The 26,032-nt window shown below is 48.3% G+C and overlaps 1 protein-coding gene across 22 annotated transcripts in view; it reads left to right on the top strand.

The window, feature by feature from the left end:
* LOC135010635 (thrombospondin-4-like) overlaps nucleotides 1-26,032 on the top strand; it is a 509,209-nt gene that overhangs the window by 155,727 nt on the left and 327,450 nt on the right. For 16 of the 22 annotated variants that reach the window (XM_063952416.1, XM_063952414.1, XM_063952404.1 and 13 more), the window contains 2 exons: nucleotides 3,486-3,530; nucleotides 4,436-4,480. The exons of 2 other annotated variants lie outside the window; for them this stretch is intronic. In XM_063952416.1, coding sequence (XP_063808486.1) covers nucleotides 3,486-3,530; nucleotides 4,436-4,480 — 90 coding nt within the window. The remainder of the gene's footprint in view (nucleotides 1-3,485; nucleotides 3,531-4,435; nucleotides 4,481-26,032) is intronic. 4 more of the 22 variants (XM_063952410.1, XM_063952405.1, XM_063952399.1 and 1 more) reach the window with 1 other exon arrangement.

Genomic DNA, 26,032 nt, shown 5'->3' with positions numbered 1-26,032 from the left:
CTAGAACAATTAAAGTCCAGGATCAGTGTTAAATGGGAGTGATCCGATATACCCCTAGTCTCATATTTGCTATCCCGGACCCTAGGAATTAGATCGCTCGAGAGAAGGGCCAGGTCAATCCTAGAGAACGAGGAGTGGGAGTGTGAGAAACATGAATATTGTTTAACAGATGGATGTCTCAGTCTCCAGGGATCAACCAGGCCCAGCCCCGACACGACATCAGCAAAATCATTTCTACCGGAGTGTGGACCGGAGGGATTAGCTGAGAATCTATCCATCGCTTTATCCAACACATTGTTAAAATCTCCCACACAAACCACGGGTGTTCCTGGTGACAAGGCCATAAACCCTGCAACCTTTTTCAGGACATCGGAGGAGTACGGGGGAGGCACATACACGGACAGCAAAAGCAAAGGGGTACAGTGGATCTTACACTTTAAAAAAAACATATCTCCCCCATGGGTCCGTTTGCACTGACTCCAGTACAAAGGGAACAGTCTTTTTTACAAGAATAGAGACCCCCCGAGAGGCAGAAGTGTGTGTAGAATGGAATGCCCACCCTACCCAAGGCCTTTTAATGGCTAGGGTCTTGCTGCCCACCAGGTGGGTCTCCATAAGACATATCACATCTGCGGCATATTGCTTAATTTGCCGAAGCACCAGAGATCTCTTAATCTTATCATTGAGTCCCCGTACATTCCATGACAACATCCTAAGCCCTGCCATGAGTGGCCGTTTTGGTAATAATAGAGGCTGCAGCCCACAGCCAGCCAGATCCACACTCTTTGAATATAAGTAAAGGGCACCACCGCTCAAGTAATAGATTCGTAAGCCACACACACTCAAATTCTAAGTATCCATACCATAGACAACCGTAGCTATTAACTTCCCCCCTCCCCCCACCCTGTACACTACTCCCAACCTGCAGCATACTTGGATCCCTTAACCTAACACCGGCTCAGACCCAGAGCACACAACCAGTTATACTCTGGGTGGAGCCAATTATATAATGGCCCTAAGATAGAGAGAACAAAACCCAAACAAAATATCCCCAGCCATTTGACGAAATCGCCCCCATACAATAGAAAAAGGGGGCAAAACATACAAAGTCACCCCCCGGGACTTAAGAACAAAATATGAACGGGTATATTCGGGCCACTAATATATTCCTCCTCTCCCCCCAGCTCTCCCCTCCCCAGCATCCCAGCAATATGCATATAATGATTGGCCTGCGTGAGAAGAGTAACAGGATAGAAAATAGGGCAGGCAATTATCCCCCCCACCACCCTCACACCCCCAGGGAGCAGCACTGAGATATTTAAACATTTTTCACATCCTGCATCCCCCCAGTATATATGCAGATAATCTTATCCTGTACATAAACTCTCTTGCACCCATAGTCACAGGAATTAATCACGGATCAGCAAGAGCCCGTCTCGCCGGGAAGCGTCTATCCAGCCATACCATCGCCTCTCGAGGAGTCGCAAAAAATTTAGTCTCGCCATCAGCTACCACTCGTAATCGTGATGGAAAGAGCATGGCGTACGGCAAATCAAGTTCCCGGAGTCTCCTCTTAACAGGCAGAAATTGAGCTCTATCTTTCTGCACCTCCACCGCAAAGTCTGGGAAGACCGATATTGGCGACCCGTTCCATTTTAGGGGGCCTTTCGTGCGAGCAAGTTTCAGAACAGTATCCCGGTCGCGGAAGTGAAGGAACTTAGCGATGAAGGTGCGAGGTGGAGCCCCCGGAGGCAATGGGCGCATCGGAACCCTATGAGCTCGTTCTATGGTGAAATGAGTCGAGAATTCATCGGGACCAAATGCCTTCCGAAGTCATGTTTCTAGAAATTCCTCAGGAGATGAGCCTTCCTCCTTCTCGGGCAAACCAATGAAACGGACATTATTGCGACGTAAGCGTCCCTCCATATCCGTCAGTTTTTTGTGCACATCAGTCATCTGAGACTCCAAAGTATCTGTACGCCGTCCCAGTGGAGTGATAGTATCCTCGATAGTATCCTCTCACCCGTTGTAGGTCCTGATGGATAATGGAGAGATCAGACTGCGCCTGCCCAATTTTGTCAGCCAAGCGGGCCTCACTGGCTGTCACGGCATCCAACACTCTTTGTAACGCAGCATCAGGCGGTTCAGATGAGGCTGAGCTGTATGCAGGAGAGGGGGGCGAAGACTCAGCTTGCGTAGTTTCCCTCCTCTGTTGTTGGGGACCGGGGTTACGGACAAACTTCTCCATTGCGCCCGCCGCCGCGTTTTGTTGGCGGCCTTTCACCATCTTGGACAACACAATGCCGCCGTAAACGTCCAATTATGTATCAAAGCAATGCAGGCCGAGAGAGGGGACGCAGGCACTAGCGCGCCGTGTGAGGGCCAAGAGGCACGGGACAATTATATATATATATATATATATATATATATATATATATATATATATATATATATATATATATATATATATATATAAAGGACCAGTGTTGTTGATTGTGTTGCTGCGTGTCGGCACTATGGGTTCGGGAGCTGTAATCAGGATCAGGGAGTCGGGCACTTTCCCACTTTAACAGCCAGCACTTTCCTGGGGCAAAGCAATGCAGGTTTTCACTGTAACAGGCACCAGTCTCCAGGCACTTCCAGCAGGGGGGGTGTGGATAGGAACAGAACTGAGCCTGCTGCCAACCCCAAGATGGCGCCCGGGATACCCCACAATCAGCACAGCCGGTAGTATATCCCTAGGGGTGCAAGGGCTCCTGTATTAGGCAGCGGGGGGTGCCCTCCAGTCAGTGCTCAGGCCTTTCCAAGTTGCGTCCAGAGCTGTCAGGGGCGGGCAGCGGAGCTCCGTGTGCGCGCCCGCCAACCGCAAGATGGCGCCCGGCGGCTTTTCGTTACAGCGCGGCCGCGACAAGCGCCCTGGTCATCTGGCGGGGAAGAGGAGCAGACTGAGGCGCTGTTCGGGTGGCGGGGCCCCCGCGCTATCCACTCACCGGCCGCGGGGTATGTCAGGCAAGCCGGGTGGGAGGCGGATGGTGAAGTTCCCCTGCAGCACTATTCAAGATGGCGCCGGCTGCATGCAGATCTGGAACAGCTCACCCCTTCCAACGGTCTCAGCAGGGACACCGGGCACTGTATCCTCCCAAAACGAGGTCCAGAACGGGCAGCAGATAATGAGGTAGCCGTACAGGGCCACTTGTGCAGTCACTCAGGGGGTGCAGGATATAATCAGGATGTAGTCGGCTGGGGAGCTAGGAGAACACGTCCTACTCCATATCCCGTCAGGCCACGCCCCCCATAAACACAAATTTAGGTGAAAATATCACACTGCAATCGCATTTTAAATCTAGAATGTAGTAAATATGACCCTACGTGTGGCCTATGTGAAATACTTCATAAGTAGCTATTTTGTTTTTATATTCAGTAATAGGCAGTACAGGCTAATTAATACTATCGTGTTTTTCCCTTTTCTATTGCAATATGTCTAGATAAAGATGGGAATCTTAACAAAAGGCCTTCATCCACTAGTCAAGGTAAGCTCAGTCACACCCTTATTATTAATAGCAGAAAGAAGTGAGGTCATGGAGAATGGAATCTATGAGATGCTGCAAGATATTTGAGAGTATTTTCAGCCTAAGGGCGGTATCATACTACGTGCGGTGAGTTACCTTACCGCACGGTAATGACGTTTTTTTTTATCCCAGTAATGCTATTGGGCTATTCAATTACAGCCCATTTTTACCCTGTGGTAAATCACACATTATCGGACGATAAAACATGGGATCCGTGATAAGTTTGTGTACCCATGTGTTACCATCCGATAACGGGTCTCCTGGGGCTGGTTATTGGGGATTCTGCAGAAAAATCCCAGATAAGTGCCGGGCTATGGATCTAATAGAATAGCCCTGGGAGAATCCATTAGCTGCAGTAATTCACCGCAGCTAATATGATACCGCACTATGACTCCACTACAATAACTGTAATTCACAACCAGACCTGGCCAAGGACTAACTGTAGGCTGCTAGATAGGTAGCACAATAATGACTTGTGTAATGTTTGCCTGTTGCCGTAGAATAAAAGCATGCTGAAGCTCTCCAGCTATTGTGAACTGCAAACCCAACATGACCTCTGGCTAGTCGGGCATGTTGGTTCTTGTAGTTCACAAGAACTAGTGAGCGACGGTGAGTTTTTTTTTAATGTCTATTCTTAGAGTTGTTATTCTTTTCATTCAAGAAAGCCCTGTCTTCTTTTTTCTGAGATTAACCGATATATCAAGGCTGCTATTGAGCTGTATTTATTTGGTCAAATATGAGACTACATATATCAATGTGACAGATTTAATAAGTAGCTGTTCTTTTGGTATTCAGTGATTACCAGTACTGACTAATTATAATTAACACTAATGTTGCTTTCCTTTTTTTAATTGCAACACATGTAGATAAAGACAGAGATAATAACGAAATCCTTCCAACCTCTACTCAGGGTAAGGCCACTCAAATCCTTTTTGTTAACTTCAAAAGGTGCAATCACGGGGCGTGGCCTGGCTGGCAAACTGGAAGGCTGTGTTTTTGAGGAGCTCCAGGGCCCAGCTCATAATACAGCCATTAAACTAAAGATGAGCGCCGGAAATTTTTCGGGTTTTGTGTTTTGGTTTTGGGTTCGGTTCCGCGGCCGTGTTTTGGGTTCGACCGCGTTTTGGCAAAACCTAACCGAATTTTTTTTGTCGGATTCGGGTGTGTTTTGGATTCGGGTGTTTTTTTCCAAAAAACCTAAAAACCAGCTTAAATCATAGAATTTGGGGGTCATTTTGATCCCAAAGTATTATTAACCTCAAAAACCATAATTTCCACTCATTTTCAGTCTATTCTGAATACCTCACACCTCACAATATTATTTTTAGTCCTAAAATTTGCACCGAGGTCGCTGGATGACTAAGCTAAGCGACCCTAGTGGCCGACACAAACACCTGGCCCATCTAGGAGTGGCACTGCAGTGTCACGCAGGATGTCCCTTCCAAAAAACCCTCCCCAAACAGCACATGACGCAAAGAAAAAAAGAGGCGCAATGAGGTAGCTGTGTGAGTAAGATAAGCGACCCTAGTGGCCGACACAAACACCGGGCCCATCTAGGAGTGGCACTGCAGTGTCACGCAGGATGTCCCTTCCAAAAAACCCTCCCCAAACAGCACATGACGCAAAGAAAAAAAGAGGCGCAATGAGGTAGCTGTGTGAGTAAGATAAGCGACCCTAGTGGCCGACACAAACACCGGGCCCATCTAGGAGTGTCACTGCAGTGTCACGCAGGATGTCCCTTACAAAAAACCCTCCCCAAACAGCACATGACGCAAAGAAAAAAAGAGGCGCAATGAGGTAGCTGTGTGAGTAAGATAAGCGACCCTAGTGGCCGACACAAACACCGGGCCCATCTAGGAGTGTCACTGCAGTGTCACGCAGGATGTCCCTTCCAAAAAACCCTCCCCAAACAGCACATGACGCAAAGAAAAAAAGAGGCGCAATGAGGTAGCTGTGTGAGTAAGATAAGCGACCCTAGTGGCCGACACAAACACCGGGCCCATCTAGGAGTGGCACTGCAGTGTCACGCAGGATGTCCCTTCCAAAAAACCCTCCCCAAACAGCACATGACGCAAAGAAAAAAAGAGGCGCAATGAGGTAGCTGTGTGAGTAAGATAAGCGACCCTAGTGGCCGACACAAACACCGGGCCCATCTAGGAGTGTCACTGCAGTGTCACGCAGGATGTCCCTTCCAAAAAACCCTCCCCAAACAGCACATGACGCAAAGAAAAAAAGAGGCGCAATGAGGTAGCTGTGTGAGTAAGATAAGCGACCCTAGTGGCCGACACAAACACCTGGCCCATCTAGGAGTGGCACTGCAGTGTCACGCAGGATGTCCCTTCCAAAAAACCCTCCCCAAACAGCACATGACGCAAAGAAAAAAAGAGGCGCAATGAGGTAGCTGTGTGAGTAAGATAAGCGACCCTAGTGGCCGACACAAACACCGGGCCCATCTAGGAGTGTCACTGCAGTGTCACGCAGGATGTCCCTTCCAAAAAACCCTCCCCAAACAGCACATGACGCAAAGAAAAAAAGAGGCGCAATGAGGTAGCTGTGTGAGTAAGATAAGCGACCCTAGTGGCCGACACAAACACCGGGCCCATCTAGGAGTGGCACTGCAGTGTCACGCAGGATGTCCCTGTTATGATTCCCGTACTCCAGACCAGAGGAGATCGTATGGCTGAGGTCAGAGTACTGGGAAGATATGCTGGTTGTGGGAGCAGGAAAGCCTAGTAACCCCTGGCGCCCTAACTCCGTTGTCTCGCCCGTGTTATCAGAAATCCCCTGCGAGACTATGGTTGCTTGAGCCCATGGCAGCCGCGTTCGAAGGGCGGATTATGTCTGCCCAACCCCGATGCCCCCTCAGGTCTTAATGGGAGACAAAGGGAAATCCGAGACAGGGTGATAACAAGGGGCCCTCTGACTAAGCAACCAGGCCAGGGGTTACAAGCTAACTAACTAAATCAAAAGGTATGTGCGGACTAGCCGCCAGGGAAAAGGACAACCAAAGATCCACTGATCCGTTACTCCTATCCAGCACCGCTGGATACCAGAGTGGATCAGGGAGAGCGGAATCCTCCGCAAAAGCTCCAGGACACAAATATACTAAATAATAAACAGTAAGCTGACAAGCCGCAACACACGGCTGCGCCGTGACTCACGAACACCACAGGATGTTAAAGGTGCTCAGTCAGACTCCAGGAAAAGATGACAAATCTCTGAGTACAGGACCACTGAGGACAGGAACAACCGGCTTGAGCAGGACTGGATACTTTCTGCAACTGACATAGGCAAACAGGAAGCTGCCGACACCGACTTTCAGAACTGGAGGACAGGCAGAATCCACTGGAACTCAGGGTAGGACACGGGATCAGACACAGGGACTGACACAGGAATCCACACAGGGACTGACACAGGAATCCACACAGGGACTGACAAGAACCAGCTCAAACTTAAAGCAGACTGCAAACCAAGGAATATCATCAGCATCTGCTAACTGCAGTGAGCCAGCATATATCAGAGAGGCCTAATTAATTATCTCTAGCAGCTGGCCTGCTGCACGACTAAGCTGACAAGATGCAATCAGCAGCCAGATGAGGCTGAACACATGGGAACAAGCTGCAATTGCACAGACTCACCAGCGGCAGCAGACAAGAGTAATCCAAAACAGAGCAATGGGAAATCCTGGCATGCAAGACAACTAAATAAACATAAAATAGGAATGAACCACTACCTGTGGTTCATAACAGTATCCCCTCCTTAAGGGTGAGCTCCGAGCACCCCATGACACCCACGGGGAACATAAACAAAAGTATAACATGAAATACAGAACAAAACTGCAAAACAGGAATGAGCCACAGCCGTGGCTCATAACAGTCCCTTCCAAAAAACCCTCCCCAAACAGCACATGACGCAAAGAAAAAAAGAGGCGCAATGAGGTAGCTGTGTGAGTAAGATAAGCGACCCTAGTTGCCGACACAAACACCGGGCCCATCTAGGAGTGTCACTGCAGTGTCACGCAGGATGTCCCTTCCAAAAAACCCTCCCCAAACAGCACATGACGCAAAGAAAAAAAGAGGCGCAATGAGGTAGCTGTGTGAGTAAGATAAGCGACCCTAGTGGCCGACACAAACACCGGGCCCATCTAGGAGTGTCACTGCAGTGTCACGCAGGATGTCCCTTCCAAAAAACCCTCCCCAAACAGCACATGACGCAAAGAAAAATTAAAGAAAAAAGAGGTGCAAGATGGAATTGTCCTTGGGCCCTCCCACCCACCCTTATGTTGTATAAACAGGACATGCACACTTTAACCAACCCATCATTTCAGTGACAGGGTCTGCCACACGACTGTGACTGATATGACGGGTTGGTTTGGACCCCCACCAAAAAAGAAGCAATTAATCTCTCCTTGCACAAACTGGCTCTACAGAGGCAAGATGTCCACCTCATCATCATCCTCCGATATATCACCGTGTACATCCCCCTCCTCACAGATTATCAATTCGTCCCCACTGGAATCCACCATCTCAGCTCCCTGTGTACTTTGTGGAGGCAATTGCTGCTGGTCAATGTCTCCGCGGAGGAATTGATTATAATTCATTTTAATGAACATCATCTTCTCCACATTTTCTGGATGTAACCTCGTACGCCGATTGCTGACAAGGTGAGCGGCGGCACTAAACACTCTTTCGGAGTACACACTTGTGGGAGGGCAACTTAGGTAGAATAAAGCCAGTTTGTGCAAGGGCCTCCAAATTGCCTCTTTTTCCTGCCAGTATAAGTACGGACTGTGTGACGTGCCTACTTGGATGCGGTCACTCATATAATCCTCCACCATTCTTTCAATGTTGAGAGAATCATATGCAGTGACAGTAGACGACATGTCCGTAATCGTTGTCAGGTCCTTCAGTCCGGACCAGATGTCAGCATCAGCAGTCGCTCCAGACTGCCCTGCATCACCGCCAGCGGGTGGGCTCGGAATTCTGAGCCTTTTCTTTGCACCCCCAGTTGCGGTAGAATGTGAAGGAGGAGTGGTTGACAGGTCGCGTTCCGCTTGACTTGACAATTTTCTCACCAGCAGGTCTTTCAACCCCAGCAGACTTGTGTCTGCCGGAAAGAGAGATCCAAGGTAGGCTTTAAATCTAGGATCGAGCACGGTGGCCAAAATGTAGTGCTCTGATTTCAACAGATTGACCACCCGTGAATCCTTGTTAAGCGAATTAAGGGCTCCATCCACAAGTCCCACATGCCTAGCGGAATCGCTCCGTGTTAGCTCCTCCTTCAATGTCTCCAGCTTCTTCTGCAAAAGCCTGATGAGGGGAATGACCTGACTCAGGCTGGCAGTGTCTGAACTGACTTCACGTGTGGCAAGTTCAAAGGGCATCAGAACCTTGCACAACGTTGAAATCATTCTCCACTGCGCTTGAGACAGGTGCATTCCACCTCCTATATCGTGCTCAATTGTATAGGCTTGAATGGCCTTTTGCTGCTCCTCCAACCTCTGAAGCATATAGAGGGTTGAATTCCACCTCGTTACCACTTCTTGCTTCAGATGATGGCAGGGCAGGTTCAGTAGTTTTTGGTGGTGCTCCAGTCTTCTGTACGTGGTGCCTGTACGCCGAAAGTGTCCCGCAATTCTTCTGGCCACCGACAGCATCTCTTGCACGCCCCTGTCGTTTTTTTAAAAATTCTGCACCACCAAATTCAAGGTATGTGCAAAACATGGGACGTGCTGGAATTTGCCCATATTTAATGCACACACAATATTGCTGGCGTTGTCCGATGCCACAAATCCACAGGAGAGTCCAATTGGGGTAAGCCATTCCGCGATGATCTTCCTCAGTTGCCGTAAGAGGTTTTCAGCTGTGTGTGTATTCTGGAAACCGGTGATACAAAGCGTAGCCTGCCTAGGAAAGAGTTGGCGTTTGCGAGATGCTGCTACTGGTGCCGCCGCTGCTGTTCTTGCGGCGGGAGTCCATTCATCTACCCAGTGGGCTGTCACAGTCATATAGTCCTGACCCTGCCCTGCTCCACTTGTCCACATGTCCGTGGTTAAGTGGACATTGGGTACAACTGCATTTTTTAGGACACTGGTGAGTCTTTTTCTGACGTCCGTGTACATTCTCGGTATCGCCTGCCTAGAGAAGTGGAACCTAGATGGTATTTGGTAACGGGGGCACACTGCCTCAATAAATTGTCTAGTTCCCTGTGAACTAACGGCGGATACCGGACGCACGTCTAACACCAACATAGTTGTCAAGGCCTCAGTTATCCGCTTTGCAGCAGGATGACTGCTGTGATATTTCATCTTCCTCGCAAAGGACTGTTGAACAGTCAATTGCTTACTGGTAGTAGTACAAGTGGGCTTACGACTTCCCCTCTGGGATGACCATCGACTCCCAGCAGCAACAACAGCAGCGCCAGCAGCAGTAGGCGTTACACGCAAGGATGCATCGGAGGAATCCCAGGCAGGAGAGGACTCGTCAGAATTGCCAGTGACATGGCCTGCAGGACTATTGGCATTCCTGGGGAAGGAGGAAATTGACACTGAGGGAGTTGGTGGGGTGGTTTGCGTGAGCTTGGTTACAAGAGGAAGGGATTTACTGGTCAGTGGACTGCTTCCGCTGTCGCCCAAAGTTTTTGAACTTGTCACTGACTTATTATGAATGCGCTGCAGGTGACGTATAAGGGAGGATGTTCCGAGGTGGTTAACGTCCTTACCCCTACTTATTACAGCTTGACAAAGGCAACACACGGCTTGACACCTGTTGTCCGCTTTTCTGTTGAAATACCTCCACACTGAAGAGCTGATTTTTTTGGTATTTTCACCAGGCATGTCAACGGCCATATTCCTCCCACGGACAACAGGTGTCTCCCCGGGTGCCTGACTTAAACAAACCACCTCACCATCAGAATCCTCCTGGTCAATTTCCTCCCCAGCGCCAGCAACACCCATATCCTCCTCATCCTGGTGTACTTCAACACTGACATCTTCAATCTGACTATCTGGAACTGGACTGCGGGTGCTCCTTCCAGCACTTGCAGGGGGCGTGCAAATGGTGGAAGGCGCATGCTCTTCACGTCCAGTGTTGGGAAGGTCAGGCATCGCAACCGACACAATTGGACTCTCCTTGTGGATTTGGGATTTCGAAGAATGCACAGTTCTTTGCGGTGCTTTTGCCAGCTTGAGTCTTTTCAGTTTTCTAGCGAGAGGCTGAGTGCTTCCATCCTCATGTGAAGCTGAACCACTAGCCATGAACATAGGCCAGGGCCTCAGCCATTCCTTGCCACTCCGTGTGGTAAATGGCATATTGGCAAGTTTACGCTTCTCCTCCGACAATTTTATTTTAGGTTTTGGAGTCCTTTTTTTACTGATATTTGGTGTTTTGGATTTGACATGCTCTGTACTATGACATTGGGCATCGGCCTTGGCAGACGACGTTGCTGGCATTTCATCGTCTCGGCCATGACTAGTGGCAGCAGCTTCAGCACGAGGTGGAAGTGGATCTTGATCTTTCCCTAATTTTGGAACCTCAACATTTTTGTTCTCCATATTTTAATAGGCACAATTAAAGGCACCTCAGGTAAACAATGGAGATGGATGGATACTAGTATACAATTATGGATGGACTGCCGAGTGCCGACACAGAGGTAGCTACAGCCGTGGACTACCGTACTGTACTGTGTCTGCTGCTAATATAGACTGGTTGATAATGAGATGTAGTATGTATAAAGAAGAAAGAAAAAAAAACCACGGGTAGGTGGTATACAATTATGGATGGACTGCCGAGTGCCGACACAGAGATAGCTACAGCCGTGGACTACCGTACTGTACTGTGTCTGCTGCTAATATAGACTGGATGATAATGAGATGTAGTATGTATAAAGAAGAAAGAAAAAAAAAACCACGGGTAGGTGGTATACAATTATGGATGGACTGCCGAGTGCCGACACAGAGGTAGCTACAGCCGTGGACTACCGTACTGTACTGTGTCTGCTGCTAATATAGACTGGATGATAATGAGATGTAGTATGTATAAAGAAGAAAGAAAAAAAAAACCACGGGTAGGTGGTATACAATTATGGATGGACTGCCGAGTGCCGACACAGAGGTAGCTACAGCCGTGGACTACCGTACTGTACTGTGTCTGCTGCTAATATAGACTGGTTGATAATGAGATGTAGTTTGTATAAAGAAGAAAGAAAAAAAAAACACGGGTAGGTGGTATACAATTATGGATGGACTGCCGAGTGCCGACACAGAGGTAGCTACAGCCGTGGACTACCGTACTGTACTGTGTCTGCTGCTAATATAGACTGGATGATAATGAGATGTAGTATGTATAAAGAAAAAAGAAAAAAAAAACCACGGGTAGGTGGTATACAATTATGGATGGACTGCCGAGTGCCGACACAGAGATAGCTACAGCCGTGGACTACCGTACTGTACTGTGTCTGCTGCTAATATAGACTGGATGATAATGAGATGTAGTATGTATAAAGAAGAAAGAAAAAAAAAACCACGGGTAGGTGGTATACAATTATGGATGGACTGCCGAGTGCCGACACAGAGGTAGCTACAGCCGTGGACTACCGTACTGTACTGTGTCTGCTGCTAATATAGACTGGATGATAATGAGATGTAGTATGTATAAAGAAGAAAGAAAAAAAAAACCACGGGTAGGTGGTATACAATTATGGATGGACTGCCGAGTGCCGACACAGAGGTAGCTACAGCCGTGGACTACCGTACTGTACTGTGTCTGCTGCTAATATAGACTGGTTGATAATGAGATGTAGTTTGTATAAAGAAGAAAGAAAAAAAAAACACGGGTAGGTGGTATACAATTATGGATGGACTGCCGAGTGCCGACACAGAGGTAGCTACAGCCGTGGACTACCGTACTGTACTGTGTCTGCTGCTAATATAGACTGGATGATAATGAGATGTAGTATGTATAAAGAAGAAAGAAAAAAAAAACCACGGGTAGGTGGTATACAATTATGGATGGACTGCCGAGTGCCGACACAGAGGTAGCTACAGCCGTGGACTACCGTACTGTACTGTGTCTGCTGCTAATATAGACTGGATGATAATGAGATGTAGTATGTATAAAGAAGAAAGAAAAAAAAACCACGGGTAGGTGGTATACAATTATGGATGGACTGCCGAGTGCCGACACAGAGGTAGCTACAGCCGTGGACTACCGTACTGTACTGTGTCTGCTGCTAATATAGACTGGTTGATAATGAGATGTAGTATGTATAAAGAAGAAAGAAAAAAAAAACCACGGGTAGGTGGTATACAATTATGGATGGACTGCCGAGTGCCGAGTGCCGACACAGAGGTAGCTACAGCCGTGGACTACCGTACTGTACTGTGTCTGCTGCTAATATAGACTGGATGATAATGAGATGTAGTATGTATAAAGAAGAAAGAAAAAAAAAACCACGGGTAGGTGGTATACAATTATGGATGGACTGCCGAGTGCCGACACAGAGGTAGCTACAGCCGTGGACTACCGTACTGTACTGTGTCTGCTGCTAATATAGACTGGATGATAATGAGATGTAGTATGTATGTATAAAGAAGAAAGAAAAAAAAAACCACGGGTAGGTGGTATACAATTATGGATGGACTGCCGAGTGCCGACACAGAGGTAGCTACAGCTGTGAACTACCGTACTGTGTCTGCTGCTAATATAGACTGGTTGATAATGAGATGTAGTATGTATAAAGAAGAAAGAAAAAAAAAACCACGGGTAGGTGGTATACAATTATGGATGGACTGCCGAGTGCCGACACAGAGGTAGCTACAGCCGTGGACTACCGTACTGTACTGTGTCTGCTGCTAATATAGACTGGATGATAATGAGATGTAGTATGTATAAATAAGAAAGAAAAAAAAAACCACGGGTAGGTGGTATACAATTATGGATGGACTGCCGAGTGCCGACACAGAGGTAGCTACAGCCGTGAACTACCGTACTGTGTCTGCTGCTAGTATAGACTGGATGATAAATAATGATATAAAAAATATATATATATCACTACTGCAGCCGGACAGGTATATATTATATAATGACGGACCTGCTGGACACTGTCTGTCAGCAGAATGAGTTTTTTAATTTTTATAGAATAAAAAAACACCACACAAGTCACACGACGAGTGTACTTTTTCAGGCAGACATTCAATCACAATATACTATACTGGTGGTCAGTGTGGTCAAGTCACTGGTCACAGTGGTCAGTGGTCAGTCACACTGGCAGTGGCACTCTGGCAGCAAAAGTGTGCACTGTTTAATATGTACTCCTGGCTCCTGCTATAACCTATAACTGCTCCCCAGTCTCCCCCACAATTAAGCTGTGTGAGCACAGTCAGATATTATACATAGATGATGCAGCACACTGGGCTGAGCACAGATATGGTATGTGAGTGTGACTGAGTCACTGTGTATCGTTTTTTTCAGGCAGAGAACAAGAACAGAACGGATTATTAAATAATAATAAATTATAAAACTGCACTGGTGGTCAGGTCACTGGTCATCAGTCACTAGTATAACTCCTCCTAAGCTCCAGTAAGTAAATGAAGTGTCTCACTCTCACTCTCCTATCTATTTTAATTTCTAAACGGAGAGGACGCCAGCCACGTCCTCTCCCTATCAATCTCAATGCACGTGTGAAAATGGCCGCGACGCGCGGCTCCTTATATAGAATCCGAGTCTCGCGATAGAATCCGAGCCTCGCGAGAATCCGACAGCGTGATGATGACATTCGGGCGCGCTTGGGTTAACCGAGCAAGGCGGGAAGATCCGAGTCGCTCGGACCCGTGTAAAAAAACATGAAGTTCGGGCGGGTTCGGATTCAGAGAAACCGAACCCGCTCATCTCTACATTAAACCCCTCTTTCCAGTCTGTGTTGGACCTACATCCTCTACTGCCTCTTGCCCTGATCCCCCCTGTACTTGGTGTGTCGGGTTCCGGAGCCGGGGGGACCTCCTGCCTCCCTGCGGGTTGGGGCCTGCGCGCGTGGCTAAGGCCGGGGACTACAGTTTATGCTTGATCCCGGATGAGGTAGGCCCCGCCACGCTGAACACACTGCCGGTGTTGCTGAAGCCGCAGATACCTATGAGGAGAATATAGCAGCTTTGGGCTCTGGTTCTGGGGGCTCCTTGCCCCCCAGTGGGACGGTGACAACGGGAGCAAATAATGACCCGCCGTGGGCCGCTTTTTGCACGCTTCTGCATACGCTAGTTCATAAACTAACACCCCTTATGGGACCCCCAATGCCGGTGCAACCCTTTGTGGTCCCTGCAGCTAATCCGCCGTGGGCGAACGAGTTATCTGCTCAAATAAAGAAGTTGAACCAGTCCCTGACTACTAAAAAGTCTGACCGTCGTTCGCCTACGTCCAAGGGGTCCTCTAAGCGAACGCTTGTCTCCTCACAATCCACTGCTGTCACTGTCACCTCATCGAATGAAGACGGCACTTACACTGACCCCACATTTTCTGACTCAGATACGGCTGATGGGGACGGTGGTTCACATGTGGATGTTCCTGATCTTTTGGAGGCTATTAAGTTAATTTTACAGATTACGTATGATCCTGAGCCATCCGTTCCTCCTAAGAAACCAGATAGGTTCAAGCGTCAGAAGGTGATTAAACAAGTTTTACCTCACTCTGACCACCTAATTGATATACGTCAGGAACCATGGGAAAACCCGGGTGCGAAGTTTGTGCCTCAAAAGAAGATGCTGGCTCGCTATCCCCTCGCGCCGAAACTGTCTAAGAATTGGTAAACGCCTCCTCCAGTGGACTCACATGTGGCTAGGATGGTGGTTTCCTCAGCTCTACCGGTCACCACCGTCACGTCTCTAAAAGAACCTACGGATAAACGTGTGGAGGGTTGTCTGAAAGCGATTTACACCCTTACGGGTGCTGCACAAAGGCCCACTATTACAGCTACTTGGGCTGCAGAGGCCATTGAAGCATGGGCCTTGGAGTTAGGTGCTGAAATCTCCTCTGACCATGCTAGACAATGCTTGTCTTATATTGTCACAGCTTCTCGTTATAATAAAGAGGCGGCTTCTGATGCCGGTATCCTGGCAGCCAAGGCCTCTACTACATCATTCCTGGCTCGCCGGATATTGTGGATGAGATCCTGGTCTGTGGATCTGGACTCTAGAAAAACCCTGGAGGTACTCCCTTTTAGGGGAGATATTCTGTTTGGGGAGGATTTAAATAAGATTGTGGCTGACTTGGCTACTGCCAAAACTGCCTGTCTGCCAAGTACTGCTCCTTCTGTGTCGAAGGCTAAAGGTACTTCCTTTCGCCCCTTTCGTCCTTCAGGTAAAGCAAAAGGCCAGGCGTACAACAAGCAGGCCCGCATTTCCAAACATGGTAAGCCAAAGCCCAAAAGAGCCTGGGCGGCCCGTCAGCCAGCTTCCAAGACAGATAAGCCTGCCGCATGACGGGGCGGGCCTCCCTCTGGGGGATCCCAGGGTGGGGGGCCGGCTTCTAGGGTATACCCAGGAATGGTTGAAGACCACTTCAGATGCCTGGGTATGGAAGTCGTCACGCGAGGTTACGCCATAGCCTTCAAAAACCGACTCCCTCATCGATTTTGCCAGACAGATGTCCCTTTGGTCAAGACAAAGGCAAACACTCTACATTCGGTGGTACAGACCCTCCTGGATACAGGAGTCGTAGTACAGGTGCCTCTTGCGCAGAGGGGCCTGGGGTACTATTCTCCGCTGTTTCTAGTCCCGAAACCGAATGGGTCCTCCCGGCCCATTCTCAACCTCAAGGCATTGAACAGGTTTGTGAAGGTTTCCAGGTTCCGGATGGAAACCCTTTGCTCTATAGTTCTGGCCTTGGAACCTGGGAACTTCATGGTCTCTCTGGATATACAGGATGCTTACCTGCATATTCCTATAGCAGTGTCTCATCAGCAATACCTGAGATTTGCGATTGGCAACTGCCATTACCAGTTTTGGGCGTTACCTTTTGGTTTAACAACGGCTCAGCGAGTCTTTACAAAGTCATGGCGGTGATGACAGTGGTACTCCGCCGTCAAGGGGTCAGGATACTGCCGTATTTGGATGACTTGTTAATCCTGGCAAATTCCCCAGAACTTCTCCTGCGTCATCTAGATGTGACGGTCCGGTTTCTGCAAGCCCACGGGTGGCTCATCAACTGGAAGAAGTCATCCCTGATCCCTGCTCAGAGCATGGTGCATCTGGGAGCACTAGTGGACACTCACAACCAGCGGTTGTTCCTGTCTCAGGAGAAAGTCCTGAAACTTCAGGACAGGATTCATTGCTTCCTATCTCGTCTGCAAGTGTTGATACATTCGGCGATGCAGGTGCTGGGCCTCATGGTGTCAGCATTCGACATGGTGGAGTACGCTCAATTTCACTCTCGCCATCTCCAGAGGCCGATTCTAGCCAAATGGGACGGCCTGCCTCACCGGATCAGGTCTCAAATGATTTAATTGACTCCGGAGGTCCGTCTGTCGCTGCTCTGGTGGCTCCGGGACCAACAACTGTGCAGGGACCATCCGGTCTGGATATCCAACTGGGTCCTGTTGACAGATGCCAGTCTAAGAGGTTGGGGTGCGGTGCTGGAGCAACACTCCCTTCAGGGGCCGTGGACCAAGGAGGAGTCCCTCCTCTCGATCAATATTCTGGAGTTGCGGGCGGTCTTCAATGCCTTGAACCTAGCCCAGCATTTAATTCACACCGTCCTGTTCAAGTACAGTCGGACAACGCCACCACAGTGGCTTACATAAATCATCAAGGCGGCACTCGAAGCCGCCTAGCAATGAAGGAAGTCTCACGGATTCTACAGTGGGCAGAACGCCATCTACCGGCCATATAGGCAATATTCATTCCGGGAGTCCTGAATTGGGAAGCGGACTTTCTCAGTCGTCAGGACGTGCATGTCGGCGAGTGGGGCCTCCATCCAGAAGTGTTTCAACTCCTAGTGGAAAGGTGGGGCCTTCCAGACGTAGATCTGATGGCGTCTCGACACAATCACAAGGTTTCGGTCTTCGGAGCACGGACAGGGGATCCTCAAGCAGCATTCGCGGATGTGCTGGCGGTACCGTGGAGGTTTCGGCTGCCGTACGTGTTCCCTCCGGTGTCACTCCTGCCCAGGGTAATTCAGAAGTTCAAGCAAGAAAAAGGAATTCTGCTTCTCATAGCTCCAGCGTGGCCCAGACGGCACTGGTTCTCAGACCTGCAAGGTCTATCGTCAGAGCGTCCAATTTTACTTCCACAACGCCCAGACCTCCTCGTTCAGGGCCCCTGTGTCTACCAGGACCTAGCCTGGCTGTCTTTGACGGCGTGGCTCTTGAAGCTTCCGTCTTAAGGGCTAAAGGGGTTTCTGAGGCGGTCATTCAAACTATGTTGCGGGCCCGGAAACCGGCTTCGGCACGGATTTACTATAGGGTCTGGCATTCTTACTTTGGTTGGTGCGCATCTAACGATTATGACGCTTCCAAGTTTAGTATAGCCAAGTTGTTGGCTTTTCTTCAGCAGGGCCTGGACTTAGGCCTGCGTCTGGCCTCCCTCAAGGTTCCGGCACTTGTTTCTCCTGATCTGTCTCCCAAAGAGCGGTCTTTGGATGTGGTACGGGCTCTCCGTATCTATGTGAAGAGAACTGCTCCTATTAGGAAATCTGATTCTCTTTTTGTGTGTTTGGGTTTCACAAACGGGGCTGGCCTGCTCACAAGCAAACTCTGGCCAGATGAATTAGAATGGTGATTGCACATGCTTATGTGAAGGCTGGTCTCTCTGCTCCTGATCACATTAAGGCCCATTCTACTCGGTCTGTTGGACCTTCTTGGGCGGCCCAACGTGGTGCGACCCTTGAACAATTGTGCAAGGCGGCTACGTGGTCCTCTGTGAACACGTTCATAAGGTTCTATGCCTTCGATACTGCCGCTTCCCAGGATGCTTCCTTTGGACGCCGGATTCTTGTGCCCACTACAGTGCGTCCCCTCCCATAAGGAACTGCTTTAGGACATCCCCATTGTCCATTCCTTGTGGAGCCCAGTGTACTCCGCAGCAGAAAACGAGTTTTATGGTAAGAACTTACCTTTGTTAAAACTCTTTCTGCGAGGTACACTGGGCTCCACAAGGCGCCCACCCGGACGCACTTAGCTTCTTTGGGTTGGCATGGCATTAGCCGCTGACACGTCTTCTGTCGTGAGAATGCGGTGTTGTGGCTACTAACTGTTGTCGTCTCTTTTCCTGCTACTGCATTGGGCTGGTTAACTAAAAACTGAGCTCCCGTGCAGGGAGGCGGGGTTATATAGGAGGCGGCGCTATGCATTCTGGGAACAGTCAAAGCTTTGAGCCTGTTGGTGCCTCGAATCAAGATCCTACTCTACACCCCATTGTCCATTCCTTGTGGAGCTCAGTGTACCTCGCAGAAAGAGTTTTAACAAAGGTAAGTTCTTACCATAAAACTCGTTTTTTACAGGAAACCCACTTTAAGAAATCTCTTCATCCTGATTTAAAATCTAAGTCCTACCCCCTTACATTTCATGCATGTGACGCTACACATAAAAAGAGAGGAGTCTCCATCTTGTTAGCCGCCCACCTTACGTTCGAGTTTTTGGACAGTCATGTAGATAAATCGGGTAGATGGCTCATTCTTATTGGGAAGCTAAACAATATCCTTTGTACTCTTGTTAACGTCTATACTCCGAACCAGAACCAGGCCAACTTCTTTACAAGCTTGAATTCACATCTAACCAGACTTTGTAAGGGTGAGCTTATAGTAGCAGGAGAGGTTCTTGATGCTTTGTTAGATAGATCCTCCCCTTCGTCTCCTTCCCCTTCTAACCCTAAACGCTCGACATCGGCATCTCTTGTACTGTCAGAACTTTTGAAACTTCACCTACTTTATGACTCATATAGGTTGACTGATCCCCTGACTAGGGACTATACTTTTTATTTCTCTGTCCACAAATCCTATTCCAGGATAGACATGATCCTACTTAGCCGGGACCTATCCTCTAAATTGAAATCCGTCCATATACATCCTATGATATGGTCTGACCATTGCCCGATCTCTGTCGATCTCCATTCCATTGCCCCCCCCCCCCCCCCCCCTGCCTCTTGGCGGCTGAATGATTCCCTATTGCGTAGTCCGGAAGTTACTGACCAGATTAAGAGTTGCCTTACAGACTATTTTCTACTTAATGACCTCCCAGAGATTTCGCCTATTACCTTATGGGAAGCACATAAGGCTGTCCTACGTGGCCATTTGATCAGCCAGGCCTCTAGGTTCAAAAAGCCTCAGGAACCAAGCTTCCTTTCACTCTCTACCAAACTCCAGAGCCTTGAGAGACGACATAAACTATCCCCTACCCCGCCAACTTAGAGGCTTTGCTGGAAGCGAGATCCGCAATCTCGCTTTCCCTGTCGGAGCGCACAGCGAAGACTCTCCAGAGGCTTAACCAGACCTTCTATGAGAAATGAGTAGTGATGTGCACCGGAAATTTTTCGGGTTTTGTGTTTTGGATTCGGTTCCGCGGGCGTGTTTTGGATTCGGACGCGTTTTGGCAAAACCTCCCTGAATTATTTTTGTGGGAATCGGGTGTTTTTTTTACAAAAAACCCTCAAAAACAGCTTAAATCATAGAATTTGGGGGTCATTTTGATACCATAGTATTATGAACCTCAATAACCATAATTTCCACTCATTTTCAGTCTATTCTGAACACCTCACAATATTATTTTTAGTCCTAAAATTTGCACCGAGGTCGCTGGATGACTAAGCTAAGCGACCCAAGTGGCCGACACAAACACCTGGCCCATCTAGGAGTGGCACTGCAGTGTCAGACAGGATGGCACTTTAAAAAAATAGTCCCCAAACAGCACATGATGCAAAGAAAAAAAGAGGCGCAATGAGGTAGCTGTGTGACTAAGCTAAGCAACACAAGTGGCCGACACAAACACCTGGCCCATCTAGGAGTGGCACTGCAGTGTCAGACAGGATGGCACTTCAAAAAAATAGCCCCCAAACAGCACATGATGCAAAGAAAAAAAGAGGTGCAATGAGGTAGCTGTGTGACTAAGCTAAGTGACCCAAGTGGCCGACACAAACACCTGGCCCATCTAGGAGTGGCACTGCAGTGTCAGACAGGATAGCACTTCAAAAAAATAGTCCCCAAACAGCACATGATGCAAAGAAAAAAAGAGGCGCAATGAGGTAGCTGTGTGACTAAGATAGGCGACCCAAGTGGCCGACACAAACACCTGCCCCATCTAGGAGTGGCACTGCAGTGTCAGACAGGATGGCAGATTTAAAAAATAGTCCCCAAACAGCACATGATGCAAAGAAAAAAAGAGGCGCAATGAGGTAGCTGTGTGACTAAGCTAAGCAACACAAGTGGCCGACACAAACACCTGGCCCTTCTAGGAGTGGCACTGCAGTGTCAGACAGGATGGCACTTCAAAAAAATAGTCCCCAAACAGCACATGTTGCATAGAAAAAAAGAGGCACAATGAAGTAGCTGTGTGACTAAGCTAAGTGACCCAAGTGGCCGACACAAACACCTGGCCCATCTAGGAGTGGCACTGCAGTGTCAGACAGGATGGCACTTCAAAAAAATAGTCCCCAAACAGCACATGATGCAAAGAAAAAGAGGCACAATGAGGTAGCTGTGTGACTAAGATAGGCGACCCAAGTGGCCGACACAAACACCTGCCCCATCTAGGAGTGGCACTGCAGTGTCAGACAGGATGGCAGATTTAAAAAATTGTCCCCAAACAGCACATGATGCAAAGAAAAAAAGAGGCGCAATGAGGTAGCTGTGTGACTAAGCTAAGCGACACAAGTGGCCGACACAAACACCTGGCCCATCTAGGAGTGGCACTGCAGTGTCAGACAGGATGACACTTCAAAAAAATAGTCCCCAAACAGCACATGATGCAAAGAAAAAAAGAATCGCAATGAGGTAGCTGTGTGACTAAGATAGGCAACCCAAGTGGCCGACACAAACACTTGCCCCATCTAGGAGTGGCACTGCAGTGTCAGACAGGATGGCAGATTTAAAAAATAGTCCCCAAACAGCACATGATGCAAAGAAAAAAAGAGGTGCACCAAGGTCGCTGGATGGCTAAGCTAACCGACACAAGTGGCCGACACAAACACCTGGCCCATCTAGGAGTGGCACTGCAGTGTCAGACAGGATGGCACGTCCAAAAATAGTCCCCAAACAGCACATGATGCAAAGAAAAATGAAAGAAAAAAGAGGTGCAAGATGGAATTGTCCTTGGGCCCTCCCACCCACCCTTATGTTGTATAAACAGGACATGCACACTTTAACAAACCCATCATTTCAGCGACAGGGTCTGCCACACGACTGTGACTGAAATGACTGGTTGGTTTGGGCCCCCACCAAAAAAAGAAGCAATCAATCTCTCCTTGCACAAACTGGCTCTACAGAGGCAAGATGTCCACCTCCTCCTTTTCCTCCGATTCCTCACCCCTTTCACTGTGTACATCCCCCTCCTCACAGATTATTAATTTGTCCCCACTGGAATCCACCATCTCAGGTCCCTGTGTACTTTCAGGAGGCAATTGCTGGTGAATGTCTCCACGGAGGAATTGATTATAATTAATTTTGATGAACATCATCTTGTCCACATTTTCTGGAAGTAACCTCGTACGCCGATTGCTGACAAGGTGAGCGGCTGCACTAAACACTCTTTCGGAGTACACACTGGAGGGGGGGGGGGGGGGGCAACTTAGGTAAAATAAAGCCAGTTTGTGCAAGGGCCTCCAAATTGCCTCTTTTTCCTGCCAGTATACGTACGGACTGTCTAACGTGCCTACTTGGATGCGGTCACTCATATAATCCTCCACCATTCTTTTAATGGTGACAGAATCATATGCAGTGACAGTAGACAACATGTCAGTAATCGTTGGCAGGTCCTTCAGTCCGGACCAGATGTCAGCACTCGCTCCAGACTGCCCTGCATCACTGCCAGCGGGTGGGCTTGGAATTCTTAGCCTTTTCCTCGCACCCCCAGTTGCGGGAGAATGTGATGGAGGAGCTGTTGACGGGTCACGTTCCGCTTGACTTGACAATTTTCTCACCAGCAGGTCTTTGAACCTCTGCAGACTTGTGTCTGCCGGAAAGAGAGATACAACGTAGGTTTTAAATCTAGGATCGAGCACGGTGGCCAAAATGTAGTGCTCTGATTTCAACAGATTGACCATCCGTGAATCCTGGTTAAGCGAATTAAAGGCTCCATCCACAAGTCCCACATGCCTAGCGGAATCGCTCTGTTTTAGCTCCTCCTTCAATGTCTCCAGCTTCTTATGCAAAAGCCTAATGAAGGGAATGACCTGACTCAGGCTGGCAGTGTCTGAACTGACTTCACGTGTGGCAAGTTCAAAGGGTTGCAGAACCTTGCACAACATTGAAATCATTCTCCACTGCGCTTGAGTCAGGTACATTCCCCCTCCTTTGCCTATATCATAGGCAGATGTATAGGCTTGAATGGCCTTTTGCTGCTCCTCCATCCTCTGAAGCATATAGAGGGTTGAAGTCCACCTCGTTACCACCTCTTGCTTCAGATGATGGCAGGGCAGGTTCAGGACTGTTTGCTGGTGCTCCAGTCTTCGGCACGCGGTGGCTGAATGCCGAATGTGGCCCGCAATTCTTCGGGCCACCGACAGCATCTCTTGCACGCCCCTGTCGTTTTTTAAATAATTCTGCACCACCAAATTCAATGTATGTGCAAAACATGGGACGTGCTGGAATTTGCCCAGATGTAATGCACGCACAATATTGGTGGCGTTGTCCGATGTCACAAATCCCCAGGAGAGTCCAATTGGGGTAAGCCATTCTGCGATGATGTTCCTCAGTTTCCGTAAGAGGTTGTCAGCTTTGTGCCTCTTATGGAAAGCGGTGATACAAAGCGTAGCCTGCCTAGGAACGAGTTGGTGTTTGCGAGATGCTGCTACTAGTGCCCCCGCTGCTGTTCTTGCTGCGGGAGGCAATATATCTACCCAGTGGACTGTCACAGTCATATAGTCCTGAGTCTGCCCTGCTCCACTTGTCCACATGTCCGTGGTTAAGTGGACATTGGGTACAACTGCATTTTTTAGGACACTGGTGACTCTTTTTCTGATGTCTGTGTACATTTTCGGTATCGCCTGCCTAGAGAAATGAAACCTAGATGGTATTTGGTACCGGGGACACAGTACCTCAATCAAGTCTCTAGTACCCTGTGAATTAATGGTGGATACCGGAAACACGTTTCTCACCACCCAGGCTGCCAAGGCCTGAGTTATCCACTTTGCAGTAGGATGACTGCTGTGATATTTCATCTTCCTCGCAAAGGACTGTTGGACAGTCAATTGCTTACTGGAAGTAGTACAAGTGGTCTTCCGACTTCCCCTCTGGGATGATGATCGACTCCCAGCAGCAACAACAGCAGCGCCAGCAGCAGAAGGCGTTACACTCAAGGATGCATCGGAGGAATCCCAGGCAGGAGAGGACTCGTCAGACCTGACAGTGACATGGCCTGCAGGACTATTGGCTTTCCTGTCTAAGGAGGAAATTGACACTGAGGGAGTTGGTGGTGTGGTTTGCAGGAGCTTGGTTACAAGAGGAAGGGATTTAGTGGTCAGTGGACTGCTTCCGCTGTCATCCAAAGTTTTTGAACTTGTCACTGACTTCTGATAAATGCGGTCCAGGTGACGTATAAGGGAGGATGTTCCTAGGTGGTTAACGTCCTTACCCCTACTTATTACAGCTTGACAAAGGCAACACACGTCTTAACACCAGTTGTCCGCATTTCTGTTGAAATAACTCCACACCGAAGAGGTGATTTTTTTTGTATTTTGACCAGGCATGTCAATGGCCATATTCGTCCCACGGACAACAGGTGTCTCCCCTGGTGCCTGACTTAAACAAACCACCTCACCATCAGAATCCTCCTTGTCAATTTCCTCCCCAGCGCCAGCAACACCCATATCCTCATCCTGGTGTACTTCAACAGTGACATCTTCAATTTAACTATCAGGAACTGGACTGCGGGTGCTCCTTCCAGCACTTGCAGGGGGCGTGCAAATGGTGGAAGGCGCAACCTCTTCCCGTCCAGTGTTGGGAAGGTCAGGCATCGCAACCGACACAATTGGACTCTCCTTGGGGATTTGTGATTTAGAAGAACACACAGTTCTTTGCTGTGCTTTTGCCATCTTAACTCTTTTAAGTTTTCTAGCAGGAGGATGAGTGCTTCCATCCTCATGTGAAGCTGAACCACTAGCCATGAACATAGGCCAGGCCCTCAGCCGTTCCTTGCCACTCAGTGTCGTAAATGGCACATTGGCAAGTTTACGCTTCTCCTCAGACGATTTTGATTTAGATTTTTGGGTCATTTTACTGAGCTTTATTTTTTGGGATTTTACATGCTCTCTACTATGACATTGGGCATCGACCTTGGCAGACGACGTTGATGGCATTTCATCGTCTCGGCCATGACTAGTGGCAGCAGCTTCAGCACGAGGTGGAAGTGGATCTTGATATTTCCCTATTTTACCCTCCGCATTTTTGTTCTCCATTTTTTAATGTGTGGAATTATATGCCAGTAATATATCAATAGCAATGGCCTACTACTATATATACTGCGCACAACTGAAATGCACCACAGGTATGGATAGATAGTATACTTGACGACACAGAGGTGGGTAGAGCAGTAGCCTACTGTACCGTACTGCTATATATTATATACTGGTGGTCAGCAAACTGTGCAAAACTGAAATGCACCACAGGTATGGATGGATAGTATACTTGACGACACAGAGGTAGGTACAGCAGTGGCCTACTGTACCGTACTGCTATATATTATATACTGGTGGTCAGCAAACTGTGCAAAACTGAAATGCACCACAGGTATGGATGGATAGTATACTTGATGACACAGAGGTAGGTAGAGCAGTGGCCTTCTGTACCGTACTGCTATATATTATATACTGGTGGTCAGCAAACTGTGCAAAACTGAAATTCACCAAAGGTATGGATGGATAGTATATTGACGACACAGAGGTGGTTAGAGCAGTGGACTACTGTACCGTACTGCTATATATATAGTTATACTGGTGGTCAGCAAAACTCTGCACTGTCCTCCTACTATATACTACAATGCAGCACAGATATGGAGCGTTTTTCAGGCAGTTTTTCAGGCAGAGAACATATAATACTGGTGGTCACTGGTCAGCAAAACTCTGCACTGTCATCCTACTATATAATACTGCTGGTCCCCAGTCCTCACAATAAAGCAATTAGCACACTGAGCACAGATATTTGCAGCACACTGAGCACAGATATGGAGCGTTTTTCAGGCAGAGAATGTATAATACTGGTGGTCACTGGTTAGCAAAGCTCTGCACTGTTCTCCTACTATATAATACTGCTTGTTATGAACCACAGGTAGTG

This window comes from Pseudophryne corroboree, chromosome 2, assembly GCF_028390025.1.
Source record: "Pseudophryne corroboree isolate aPseCor3 chromosome 2, aPseCor3.hap2, whole genome shotgun sequence".
Taxonomy (NCBI): Eukaryota; Metazoa; Chordata; class Amphibia; order Anura; family Myobatrachidae; genus Pseudophryne; species Pseudophryne corroboree.
Note: the sequence above shows the minus strand (reverse complement) of the source record. Positions and strands in the feature narration are given on the sequence as shown.